The sequence below is a fragment of the Amphiura filiformis genome, chromosome 8 (genome assembly GCF_039555335.1).
Source record: "Amphiura filiformis chromosome 8, Afil_fr2py, whole genome shotgun sequence".
Taxonomy (NCBI): domain Eukaryota; kingdom Metazoa; phylum Echinodermata; class Ophiuroidea; order Amphilepidida; family Amphiuridae; genus Amphiura; species Amphiura filiformis.
Genome location: NC_092635.1, coordinates 25,878,286 through 25,892,633, shown reverse-complemented (window position 1 = coordinate 25,892,633; position 14,348 = coordinate 25,878,286). Strand labels below are relative to the sequence as shown.

Genomic DNA, 14,348 nt, shown 5'->3' with positions numbered 1-14,348 from the left:
CTGTTTTACCTGTGCAATGAGCAATAAGCTGGTATTGTAGTTTCAGTTGGGTGAACATTTATAAAGCGAACGCAAGGTAACAATACTGCATGGGCCTTTGTTTAGGAAATGAGACAATAGTGTGCCTATTGTTAACCAGCATTCTTGAAAATGAGAAGCATAATGGTTTGCAGACTTAACATGGTTTGGAAATAATTTCTTCATATTTTTTGGTGTTATCTGTCGTTTACATTGTGATGTACCCTGTATAATTGTGCATCATGAAATAGGGGAAGTTACCTGTATAATCATGCAATAGTTTGTTTATTATGACATCATGGGGAAAACCCAGATGACTGCAATAACAACATCATTAATCAAGACTATTTATGTCAAGGGGAAAATCCCCTGAGATAGTAAAGTGAACTGAAATAGTGGGAAAAACCCACAGGAAGTGATGTAATGTTAAAGGTGAATGTCTATTATTAGAACATTGGGAAAATCCCAGATTTGCTTCAAAACATCATGTTTGCAATAATTCTAGGCAGACCTGTATCGATATGATTAAATGTGAATGGATGTAGCAACAGCTCTCAAAAAGAGGGTATTTAATGTTAACCAGTTAACATCAGGATACTCAAGAAGTATTACTGAATGTGGCCCTGGAGATCATGAGTTTCCTACAGTGCAGTGCTATTTAAAACAGCCTCTGAGCGATGTAGATATGGAGATGGATCTCGTCAAGTACGGATACCGTTGTGTGCCCACAGGGCTATTATTTCGTCTTCACCGACATGCTGAAATTATGGTTATTTCAAAGCTACGAAAATGGACCAAAGTAAGACATCAGGGTCTACTGCGGATTGTAGAGGCGACTTTATGAAATTTTGTTACAATTATTATCATCTGGATACAGATCTGACAGGCTGCAATAGCCTTTATAATATTGTCACAGTTGATAGTGTTGATCTGGGCTATGCTTACAGTCAGGGGCGTAGCCAGCTTTCTTGGTCAGGGGGGGCAAAATAAAATTTTGGGGGCACAGACGAATAAAATTGTAGTTGCATCATACAATACATAGAGACTGTATGTCTTGAGCTTCCCGAAAAGGGCCTTATTGGGATGATGTGCGCGTAAGCCTTGAAAAAAATGGTATTTTACACTATTTTCCCATTATCCGGCTAAAAAGGGCTTTATTGTTACAATTTGCGCGAGTAGCGCGGAAAATTTTTGTATTTTACACTATTTTGGCCCTGAATTTTGCTAGAAAAGGGCTCCTTGCCCTTTTTCTTTTCCTTTGCCCTCCTGATTTTCTCTCTCATTTTTTTGTCAGAGGGCACTTTTTCTTTCATTTTTTGTCAGGGGGGGCACTCTGCCCCACCTGCCCCCCCGCTGGCTACGCTACTGCTTACAGTCCAATTCCTTCAAAGAAAGGAAATTGCAAACCAGAAATATTTTATGTAGTCAAAGTACTACTATTTACCAGTGTTGTCGGAGAAGATCTAGAATACGTCAAGGAACGTACTTCTTCCAAGAAAGGAATATATATTCTTCTGTCGACTTGCTGAAGTCTGGTGTTTTGATTCAACGCAACTGTCAAAATAAGTGGGGACAACTGCATCGCAGTCCTGCTTCCTGAAGATATTGTGTGAAAGGTGGAAATAGCACCAAGTTTGGAGAAAGCAGCGCAAGGAGTTAAATTTGGAGAACTGCTTAAGGAGTTTAATATTGGAGAAAGGCGCAAGGAGTAAAGTGAGTGGGAGACCTGCGCAAAGAGTTACGAATGTGTTTGGAGAACGACGCAAGGAGTTTAGTACTTGGGAGAAAGTAACACCATTTTCGTATGAGGATTTTATACATGCAAGGATTTATCAATGCAAGTGTACAAAGGACTTCGCTGATTTTCGCAGGACAAGTGAATAAGGATATATTACATCAGTAGTCCAGAATATTGCAAGAACTTTATGATCACCAAGAAGAAGAATGCTGGCTAAGTACTAAATAGATAAAGAGTGATTATATTTGATTATTGTGTATGTGCATTGTTGTCATATATTGTACCAATAATAACGTGCTTTCAATTAAAGACTTAGATTTTGTTAGCATAATCAAACAGTGTATTTGTGTTGTGCATTCGTGTGAGTTCGGGTAAAAGGCGATTTTGGCCTTGAGTCAAGTACGACTCGTAACAACATATCCTTCCTAAAACACAAAGTGCAAATATTTCCAAACACCTAAATTAGCTAAAAATTTAGGACATGTTACAAAACTATATTTACTAGAATTTCAGAGAATACTTTAAATATTGGCCGGTTATTTTTCACAGTGACGTTAACTAGGCAATGTCCTATTACCTATAACATACACTAAAACACCAAAGTGCGAATATTTCCAAACACCTAAATTAGCTAAAAATTTAGGACATGTTACAAAACTATATTTTCACGCGTCAATTGTGAGAGCTCTGTGTATTGTGTATAGGAAAACGGACAGTAACTGCAGTATGTATACGATTGTTTGAATTTGGCACCACATTTTCGCCGGTCTTGTCACCCAATACGAGTAATGACAGTTTCCGCATCAGCAGTGCTTAATATTGCAAATCACACTGACACATCCACCACATTTTGATAAAATAATAATGATAATAAAAACTAGAAAATTAGGTTTGTACTCATACTGTTACCTATAACTTTTCCTAATGACCAACTACTAAACAGACTTGCTATTTTGAGTCTGATATCACCCGATCAGTTGTTTTTACTGGTGTAACTTGTCGCAAAAAGAGCCCTTTTTTCACCAACAGACCCTATTTCTTACTTAATGTACGATTTCCTTCAAATAATTTTATACTCAAAATGCTGAAATACTACTACTAATAATTGTCGGGAAGCAGGGCCGTAGCAAGGTTGAAAAATGTGGGGCGGCCATCACAAATGTGGGGCGGCCAAAATACAAATATATGCCCAAATTGAATTAAGATATAAAGAAAAACATAACAAATTTCTCAAAAGTGGGCGACCATGGCATCCCGGCCGCCCGCTTACTACTGACCCTGTCGGGAAGGGTTTCTGTCCATTTTGAGCTGAAATACTAAATATAAAGTGAAATCATGGATTTTGACTTCATGTCAAACTTTGCTCTGTTGACAACACAACACATTTGGCTAATTCCATTTAGGTGCAAGTTCGGACATGTGTATTACTAATATGCCAAAAAGATCCTAATTGGTCACTGAAAGATCCCTTTTTTAAGTCTTGTCACTTCAAGCCACCCACCCTTTTCCAAGCAGCTGTCACTGAAAGACCTTTGTTTTGATGTCACTGAAAGACCCTCCCTTTATTTGAAAATTTGCTTGATGAGCATCTTTTGCAAGACTGCTGCAGATCATGTAAATTGAGATCCTATAATTCCTAGTATCTTGACTTATCCCTACTCCTTAGTTTTACCTGAAAGAAGGTTCCAAACCAGTAGGTCACAACTCCAAAGGAGAAAAAAACCAGATCAAAATGTGTGATTGTGCGATATCACTGCTATCTACTGAAGATGGCATGCTCCATGAGGTGCCTTATAGTGTGCGTGTGTGGGAGAAAAAACACCACATTTTCAACAAAATTGGTAAATATTGTTGTGCCGATTGTTCAAATTTCCATCGCCATTTGCCACATTTTCATCAGATTTGTCAAATTTTGTCCCCATTTGCCACATTTTCGTCTGATTTTTCAATTTTTTTGATCCATTTTTGATCATTTTAGTGACACACTTTACTCTTTGGCACCCCCCCAATTTTATCCCTTAACATTAGGGAAAATTTCCCCCTCCCCCTGTGTTACGCCACTGGCTGTATGAGTTTACCACACAGCTATCTGCGACACTCCCAACAAGACTACCAAGGGACAGTAGTAAAGGCCAAGCCTTTTTCAGAGGTGAGGGGGGGAGAACAAAAGGTAGGCATCATGGGAGGGGGAGACTTCTCAAAGTGGTGGGTGGACAGCTGCCCCTTGCTTACGACACTGACAAGGGATAAGGTGGAACAGGTCACGTAACTTTCAAGAAATTAGATTGAATTCCAAAAATGGTTGATTGGAAAGTGTACCTTATTGCTGATTGATGCACACTCAACTGAAAATAAAGAAACCATTTGAACAGAAAATAAACACAAGAATACGATTTGCCTCTATACTGATTTTTTTAATAAAGTCAAATAAATCATACACAAGTCTTATCATGTTCATATTCATCATTTAGGCTAAAAATAAAATACAACACTGTAATATAGTTTAGAGATGCAACATGTCACGTACTGAAGGTTGTATGCCTACATATTATTGGAATGAAAAATATCAGCTTGTTAAAATTTATACAAAATTGTTTACTGATCTATGGGACATAATTGTGTAAAACTTATAAATAACATGATCAATTGTGGAATAACCATGGATTTCCAGCAAACAAAAAATGTTTTTAAAATGTTTTATAAGTGTATTTTGATTTTGGTCAAAAAATTTAAATAACATTTAAATGTCAGGTTATAAAAAAAGGTCATGGAAATATTTTTTTAAATGCTATATTTTAAAAATGATTGTCAAAATGTTATTGCAAAATATTTTTTGGCAAACACAATGTTTGGGGCAAAATATTTAGTCAACATTATGTTAGAATGTTTTGTATAATGTTATGAAAACATTTTATACCCTTTATATAACCTGACATTTGAGCGTTTTCAGTAAAACATTTTGTGTTTGCTTGGTTATAGCATAAGAAGGCTGCCACTGGTCATAACATATTTTTCCAAAATTCAATCATGATCATAGCATCTTTCTTTTAATTTTGGTAGGATCATTTGCAATAGAACACTAGCACTCATGAATATGCATGCAACATAGCTAAATAGAAACTACAAGTACTTTGCAAATTCACAACCTGTGTATTAATCTGTGGAAATAATTATGCAGGTAAAAAAATAACCAGTGGTTTACTCCCCAATCTGTCAGATATAAAAATGTTTGGTCACCTGGAGAAAATGCAAAAGCGTAATATAGCTACAAGATTTTAAATAGTTCTTAATACAGCTTGATTACAGTTCACAATAACTGTAGTTCCACCTCAGCCACCCTTTCTTTAAAAGTCTCTATATAATACAAGTATTATCTTACTGATCTAGAGTGATATAATCCCAACAAATGTTGTACAGAAAATATTTCAATGTCAGGTTATATAAATATTCTGCAATCCTGACCTACAGACTACCAACCCCATTCCATATTTACACAGAACAGCCACTTTCCTAAATACATATATATTCATACTGTTATTTTATTATTGTAATGTTACATTAGCCTTCATGAAATACAAATTTTCACAAAAATAATACCTTTGCATTAATATATACATGCTTTGTATTATATACATAAAACACATGTCATCTGATATGGCACAGGCACACTATTGTAATAGCTACGACCTATGCCATATGTATGATATCATACTGATATTAACAATACATAAAATTAAAATATATCATTACCTATCATTGGACGGATTTTTATTATTTCACTACAACAATGAAATAGGCCATTCACCCCCTGTGGAAGACATGACCTTAATCTCCCACAGAAGGGGTGTAGATTTTAAATGGAGTCACCCATTCACACTCCCTGTGTGGAAGATTAAGGTCATGTCTTCCATAGGGTGTGTATGGAATTTAAATGGAATAACTCATTGTCATATAAAGGCAGCTTACCATACAGTGGAACTCTACATTTATTAAAACTTTTTAAACATTACTTTTCAAAATATTATTATAATGTTGATTTTATGTACTTTTACATTTAAATATCCTCTGATTATCCAATAGGTATAATACAATTTATATTATATATTTAAACATAATTACATGTACAATGTATATATATATATATATTCATTATACATAAAGTTGTGTTTCTTCTTTCATTAAATAGAGTGCTCGATCCTGTGAAGGAGAGCGTGTAGGGAGGAGCCTTCGGGCGAAACGAATCGTAGTGAAAATGGAGTAAATTTGTTTCTTTTAATGTTATATATTCATTATAAATAGTCTAGCAATATTAAATGTTATAATATAGCATCATGCAATAGCAAAACATGTAGAAAAAATACAGATAAATACCCTGTTTTAATGATATACCATGTGTTTTTGCATTAGCATTGACTTGCAAATATAACCTGTACCTGGTAATATACAATTTACATTTTATTACAAATTATAAATGAAAAATATATATAATTATGTCATAATAAAAGGCACACACAAATGCAATGGATGGAATCAAAATAATAATTGGTTCAAAGTTGACATGTTTCAATGTAATTTTACACATTTCAGCATTATGCAAGGCACTTAATGTTGATTTTCCCTAAAATTGATGATGTAACGTGGACTGTACTTATCCAAAAAGAATAAAAATAAGTGCAAAATTCCATGGGATTCTTGTTCATATTTCCTTCATCTTCTTGCGTATGTTCAGCATACACCAAAGTGCAGTTGTACTGGGTTGCAGAATTGTACAGATAAAAAATCTGTCAGATATCGCGCTATGTGGAAGCTTCAGCAATGACCCTGAGGTATGTGCATCTAGACATGGTGGGGATGACCAGCATGTTAATATAAATATACCTCCACTTGAAACATGTGATATTTCATTTGTATAGATTCCAACCTAATTAACCCCCAACCAATCAATGTTGGAGTAAACATGTTGCACATTTCAAAATTGGGGAGTTTGATATATTGAAATAAAGGTGCTGGGAGGATCATTGAACTAAGTAAAGTGTCCAAGCGAATATAAAAGTGCTACCTATGTTCATTAACCAACCTTCAAAATAGATCCTAAATGGCGTAACTACAGTGTCATGTCCGGGGGGGGGGGGGGCTTTGGGTGCTGAAGCCCCCCACACTTTTTGTTACTAGTAAAAATCATGTAAAATCACTGAGCCGTTTTTGGCGATTTTAGCCATTAAGCCCACCGCATTAACTCTGAAAGCTCCTCTGAGCCCCCAGCAGGAAAAGATCCTGGACACGCCAATGAACTATAAATGACATAATTGTCAACATTTAATACCCTAAATGTCACTTTAAATCACATGATGTAAAAATACTATTAAAGCACTAGGTACGTCTCAGACCGTAGCTTATGAAGATTTTAAAATTATTGTCACTTATTTGAAGTACTATTCATCAATTCTTTCAAATAATACTTTGGAACCAGAAAATATGTTACCCTAAATAGCGATATTTCAGGTTCAAAAATGACATCCTAGGTGTCGATATAGCTAAAAATGGCCCCGAAACGATCACCTACACTAAATGCTCAAAATCTGACTCTTTTCTATGTTTTGAGTGACCCCTGTGCCTCTGTAACCAGTTTAATTACTGGTTTATAATAATAGTCATCTAATTGACATGGTAATGCTACTCCTCTTTTTATCCAATGGTTAGATAATATCAGATGGTAGCTCTCTATAGATTACAAAGTTAGTAGAATACAAAGTTCTCTCTTAGTTCTGCCTTAGTCATCTAGTTGACATAGCGTTGCAACTCCTCTATTGATCCAATGGTTAGGTGACTTATCAGATGGTAGATCTATGTAAAGTACAAAGTTAGTAGAATGCCCTGTGGTAGACAAGGTTCCTCTTCTTGCACTGGTTTTATACACTGAAACAAGGTCACAGATGCAAAGTTAAATTGGTTCTTTGACGTAGGTATTGTACAAAATTAAACAAGTTTTTAATTTAGGCCTAAAGAAAATTGTTTGATTGGCGTAACATGAAAAAAAAATTAGGGAAGGTCGGTCGGAAATTTTTTTTTTACACACGTTTTAAGCTGAAAATTGTGATTTTTTTCCTTTTTTTTTAAATTTCAATCTTTTTTATATTTTTATTCATTTTTTGCAAAAAAAATAGAAAAAAAAGTCTAGGGTCGGGCCTATTTTTAGGGTCGGTCGGGTTACGCCAATCAAACATTTTGTTTTAATCCTTATGTATTTAAAGGTACAAATGAGGTACAAAGTTAAAAAGTGTCTTTGATGTATGAATTTACAGATACAATGTTAAAATGTTTTTTTGATTACAAAAACAAAGTTCAATGCTTCTTTGATGTATATATTTACAGGTACAAAGTTGAAAAAGTTCATTCATGTATAATGTACAGATAAATCATTCAAGTTCTTCTGCAACATATCATTGCCGGTAAAGTGCAAAAGGTAATTTGTTTAAAATTAGGCTTTGTTACATTCACAGGAAGACCCACATAACAGATATTTTATTTGGAAAAAGTAGTTTAGCAGGTTTCTGGAATCAGGGGTTGAGGTGAAACACCTTATGGCATCTATTGCATGATGACATTCCTTTATTCAATTTTATATACACCTACCTGGACATGAGTAAGTTTCTGCATCAGTGAAACTTGACCTTTCACCTGGTTTCAGCCATATCTGAACAGAAATTAGTCAAGGATTCAAAAGGCATATCCATATGTTTACTTTATTCTCCCCATCATAAGACTGTTGTACATAGCAGAATATTGACCAAAAAGGCACAGTGATTTAGAGTGCATTATGCACAGGCACAAGTCTGTGAGCCTCAGCACACTTAAACAGGAATTTGCTGACCGCTATGGCCCAAGACAGGAATTTGCTGACTGCTATGGCAAAAGAAACACCATATTAACTATATAGCATCATTCAGGGCCACAACACTATATAGGCACAGTACCAGTGGCGTACTGTGGCTGCTCCTACCTGGGGGCTGCAGAAAAGCTAATTTTGCAGCCCTTTTTTCCATTAATAATTCTTCTTGCTGCCCATTCTTTTTTTGCCGCTTCCCCAAAATATGTGCATGAGTACCCTAGTCAGCCTACATCTCATTTAACCATCACAGCCAGCCCCAAAAGTTTTCGACAGGTAACTGAGACAATAAGTAGTTAGTTCCTTATCCAGGGAATTCAAATTCAAGTTAGCTCAATTATTTCATGAGAACAAACAGGACTGCACCAGGCTCCAATTCACACCAATACATCAGATCTAATGCCTTACTGACCCAGCTAACTTGATTTACTCTATCCCAATTCTAGATGTTGGTGATGTCACATGTGATGGTCGATCCATCACACAGTCATAATCGGATTTCAATAAAGATGAATGCAATGATAGTATACACATCAACAGACTCAAATCAATGTAAAGTCCAACCTATATCCAGATCTCTTTTATATGGATATCTCTGTTATCCGGCCAAACGATCTTCAGAGGAAGAAGAAAACAGGTTTTTCAAAGCTATGACACCTCATTTGCATGCTCTGAAGCATTGGAAGGAAAGGACACTAGGTGCATTTCCCTGAATGGTTGCACTTTCCCCGGACTAAATGACAATAGTGGGGGCTGTGACCCATTTTGTATGTTACTGGGGGTTAACATTGAATTGCAACATTTGCCTAGTGTTTAGTTGTAATATTATTATTCTATAACCAAGGATACAACAGGTAAAACATCGTAGAGGATTTTTGGCAGCGACTCAGCAATAACTTTGGTTTGACGATCCCATCTGGCTCCCTCTATAAACAAACCTTTGATGTACACACCATCCTCCTGTGAAACAACATAATGTAAGGTTTTAGAAATCAATGATGTTAGTGCATTTTTGGTATAATTAGCTTTGATTTCTTGTTCAGAAAATGTGTCAAAAGTGTCTTATATTAAAAGAGAGCCAACAGATTCTTCACACTAAGTTAGAGCAATATATTTAGTATTCACTTTGTTCAATAAATGATAAATTTGTTTATTGTGCCGTATATCCAACATGTAGGTTTAAAAAGACAAAACATTACATTTACAAGGCAAAAACATGTGGCTAATACAATATAATCATTCAATAAACATTTTTTATCATATTATTGATTTTGGAATGAAAGCAGGATGAACGAAAATAAAAAAAATTCTCTTCGTGAATGGAATTGTATTTTATTGATTGAAGTTGGCCTCTAGCTGGCCTCAAAATGCTTTTTCCTCTTGGCTGTTACATTTGAAATCCATACACCACAATGCAAGACATGACCTTAATCTTCTACACAGGGAGTGTAAATTTCAAAAGGGATTATCTGAATGTGTGATTCATTTAAAATCTGCACACCCTGTGTGGGAGATTAAGGTCATGTGTTCCACAGGGGTGCATGGATGTTATGTGGAAAAGCCAAATTTGTGTAATAGATTATATACATCAATTGAACTTGGCGAACAATGCTACTTAATTGTCATACAATTTTGTTCTCTAATTTTGGAATTTGTATCCCAACCAAAGAGATTGTCTCAAAGAGGATTGACTAGACCAGAGGTGTACTTTTTTTATTCTCCATACATGACAAATTTTGGACAAACCAATGGCAGATTTACCAAAGCAATACGGCATAGGGCAATTTGGAAATTATCTCTTTGGTTCCAACAAGTTTTGGTGTGCAATTTGCACTGCAGTATGACTCAACTGAAAGTCTAGAATCAACAGTCTGTCCATATAGAATTACAAAATAAATAGACCTCGGAAACTGGAGGTATGAGAATAATTATTTCAGTGCAATGCTTCTTTGGGGTGCCAACTGCTGCGCGATTTGTACTTGCCTAGCGCACCACGCTCTTTACGCGTCGCGTCACGTTCGCGTGTGACGCAAAGCATCGACCGCTGATGCCACAGATTTGGTTTGTACTTCTAAATGGACAGACTGTAGCAGTGGTGTACTCTATAGCAAGATCATCTTACCGGTTTAGAAGGCATGTTTGTCTCCTGGTCTGTTAGTTCATACTGGAAACCTAACTGGTCTATAGGTATCTTGTATTTGCGTGCATAATTCTGCATAGATCCTGTCAAGAAAGACTGTGTGAAGTAGAAACCAGAGATCCAGAACACATTGGGCATGCCGGTCTCAATCCAGTCCTGTGATAATGGACAGCAAGTAGTCAATTAGTAAATGAAAGTGAAGTAATTTTATTGATATCTTTGATCTGTAGTTCTTCATTTGATATTTCTCGGTTACCGGTTGATAGTCAAAATGGTCGTTAGTCCGAAAACCAAATAACTTTGTAGTTATAAACCCTAACCCTAACCTGCACCCTAACCTATAACATATAAGCCCTAATCATAACCCTAAATATAACCCTAACCCAAAACATATTAAATAATAATAACTCTAATCCTAACACTTACCTCAATTCCATCCTTAACACTAACCCTAACCATAACACTAACCCAAACCATAATTCTTACCCTATAATGAAAGACAAAGATAAAGGGAATTTATCGTGTCTGACGTCATCTGTCAATCAAACTCGAGCACGGGTTGTTTACAAGTGTCGTGATGATGACTTGCTGAACGCGGCTTTATAACCGGGAGCCGCATTGTTAATTGTGCGCGTTTAGACATGCAAACCATCTCAAAAGTTAGGTCTTTATAGTAGGAAACTTTCATAACCGAAGGCACCATGTCCACAATGCCTAGAAAAGCTGCTTTTTGCCTTGTAAAAATTATTTCACTTTCATATACTAATTATAACCGTATCATACCCCTAATCCTAATATAAAATAACCTTTTTTGGACTAATGACCTTTTGGACTAATGGGCTGTTCCTATTTCTCCATCACAACATTTCACTTTTTAGCAGCTTCTGAAAATGCTAGAGTAAGGCTCTAAAATGTGACATCTCTGAGGCTGATTTATCAATTGACCTTTTAGGCAAATCCCACAATTCATTGCGGTTAGACCCAAGATGTCGTCATTGATGTCACGCAGATGCGCGTATCATTTCAGTAATATCGTTACTGCGCATTGCAAGTTGGTGTGACATCAAATGATAACATCTCAGGTCTAAAAAGGTCAATGAATGCTTACAAATACATTATTTTATACACTGAAGATACATTTTCTTCATTGACAATTGTTGGAGTAACAGAAATATTTAAACTACATCTTTGTTTAATGTATTCATTATTGTAAACCCACTCTCAAAGATATTTCATACATGTGCTGGACAGAGATATTGAAAATTTTTGAGAGCCTTCAACATGATGACTCTGTCTTTGTCAAACTGATGTTACTGATCTTGATGGTCACATGATGTCACTGTCATGGTGATGTCATATGATATTCTTCACATTTGTGTCTCAAATATTATATATAGTACAATATATACTGATGATGAGCCAATAAAAGAGTATGCATTGTATGTCCCAGAAATACATCCAGTGTCTTTTAGGGGATACGGACAGCATTCTGAGTCAAGGTCAACTATCAGTAATGGCTCAAGACCGATGTAGCTGGAGGAAACTTGTAGTTGCCTGCTCCGCAGCCGGAGGATGATGATGAGTATGTACAAAAGGTTAGAGAAATAACAAAATATGACTGGACTTACTTTAAAGAATTGAATTCTGGCGAGTAGATCTGTGATGTAACTGCCAAGTGGTTTGAGAGATGGGTAAGACTTAGCAGCCCACATGCCAGGAACCTGTTAATGAGCAAACATTATTTACAAGTTTTAATTTTGTGTTGAATGTTAGGTTGAATCACTTTTGAATACAATATCATTTTTATGTATTGTGGAATTAGTGAAATAAAAGCACCTTCCAGTGGTTGCAGTAATATATTGCTTGCACTGAATTATTTACCCAAAGACAGTAGTGTACTACTTGGGTACATCAAAATGTTGAAGCCACTGACTGAACTGGGCTGAAAATGTTATTGTGAAAGAAACCGCTACCTATCCAGGTTTCTAACATGGGTCATCTAGATTGCAGGTGCTCAATAGTTTGGTAGGTTTGTGCAACTCAGGCACAATCTTGGCTTTGATTTTCCAAAAGAAAAACCTACGCTGATGTGAACTAAATGTTGGCCTGTAAACTGTTTTCTTTTTTTCAAAGTATGGTATTTTTGAATTGATTTTGAAATATAGCTGACATTGGCATTAGCTCTAGTAGGAGCCACAGCCACTACCCTATCCACACAGCCACTACCCTATCCACAGCCAGGTATTAGGTTATTCCAGTTGAAATCTATACATAGGCTTAGAGAGAAAATGCAATCTCGTTTTTCTCGCTGTGAATCTCGCTTTTTAGTGCTTTTCTCACTTTTAAAAGATTCATTTCTACCACGAAAATCTATTTCTGTGGCGAAAGGTTGCAGAATTCAACAACCATTGCAACTAAAAAAGCTTAAGTTTGACCTGATTTTCCAGCCTGAATATACAAAAACGTTCCATTTTCTGGCACATTCAAGCAACAACACAAGTAATATTCTTTATTTACTACTCAAACCTTGCAGTATATTGACCTTTTAAGCCGATTTATGAGGACAAAATGTGTGTATTTTTGATAGTCCGGTCGGCAATTTCCATGCTTTGTTTTGGTATCACTCAGGGTATGGAGTCAATGAAATACTGCCCTCACTCAATTTTTTACCTTTTTTGATTTTCGCCAATTTTTGGGCATAAATCTAGCTTTTTCTCGCATTTTGAAGTTGCCATCTCGCATTTTTGGTCAAAAAATTGTGTTTTTTCTCTAAGCCTATCTATACACCCACTTTGGAAGACATCACCTTAATCCCCCACACAGGGGTGCAGATTTCAAATGGAATCACCCATCCAGTAAATCCTAATTGAATTTCATGCTCCCTATGTGGAAAATTAAGATCATGGCTTCAACAGCATGTGTATGGATTTTAACTGGAATAGCCGATTCTGAGGCAAAAACGAAGCCTTGTGCTACACGCCTTGCTGTCGTTTCTCATAGAAAAACATTAACCATCAAAGCATCAACAGTATTAGGCGAAATATAATACGACTGCAACAGAAGTATAAGAACAAAATTACGATCTCAAACTTGTGATGTGCATACTCAGGATGTTGCCTTCTCCTTACCTTCCCCACCATCATGCTGTCAAAAACATCCTCCAGCTCTGATGACATCACCACCAGACCTTTCAGAGCTTTGCGTACATCTTGGAGACTACTCCTCACAACTTCAATAAGACGACCAAAACGGATCAACTCCTGGACAAGTACTGTGTTCATGGACTCCTCATATCGCACTGGAAACTTAGTCTGTCAAAAGATGGAACAGAGAGATTTTTCAGGATGATGAGAGCAGTTCCCTACTACTTCTCTGATAAACAGACTTCAACCTGTCTTTCCAAATGATTGTTAAAATGTATTTTCCCAAATACTGATTTGAATTAAAAGCTTGATCTCATCTGCATTTATACTTACTTTGGTAAACTTCTTTGTATAAAAACATAATAGTTTAATCAGCACAAACTTGGTGGGAATTGTTTGGTTTGATTTCTTCACAGCAAAAGT

At 36.1% G+C, this 14,348-nt stretch overlaps 1 protein-coding gene across 1 annotated transcript in view; it reads right to left on the bottom strand.

The window, feature by feature from the left end:
• Nucleotides 1–6,934: 6,934 nt before the first annotated feature.
• LOC140158860 (dynein axonemal heavy chain 3-like) overlaps nt 6,935–14,348 on the bottom strand; it is a 115,888-nt gene continuing 108,474 nt past the window's right edge. The window contains exons 79-84 of the mRNA XM_072182115.1: nt 13,911–14,093; nt 12,411–12,503; nt 10,765–10,938; nt 9,492–9,602; nt 8,390–8,450; nt 6,935–7,672 (exon numbers count right to left, since the gene is read on the bottom strand). Coding sequence (XP_072038216.1) covers nt 7,527–7,672; nt 8,390–8,450; nt 9,492–9,602; nt 10,765–10,938; nt 12,411–12,503; nt 13,911–14,093 — 768 coding nt within the window. The 3' untranslated portion in view covers nt 6,935–7,526. The remainder of the gene's footprint in view (nt 7,673–8,389; nt 8,451–9,491; nt 9,603–10,764; nt 10,939–12,410; nt 12,504–13,910; nt 14,094–14,348) is intronic.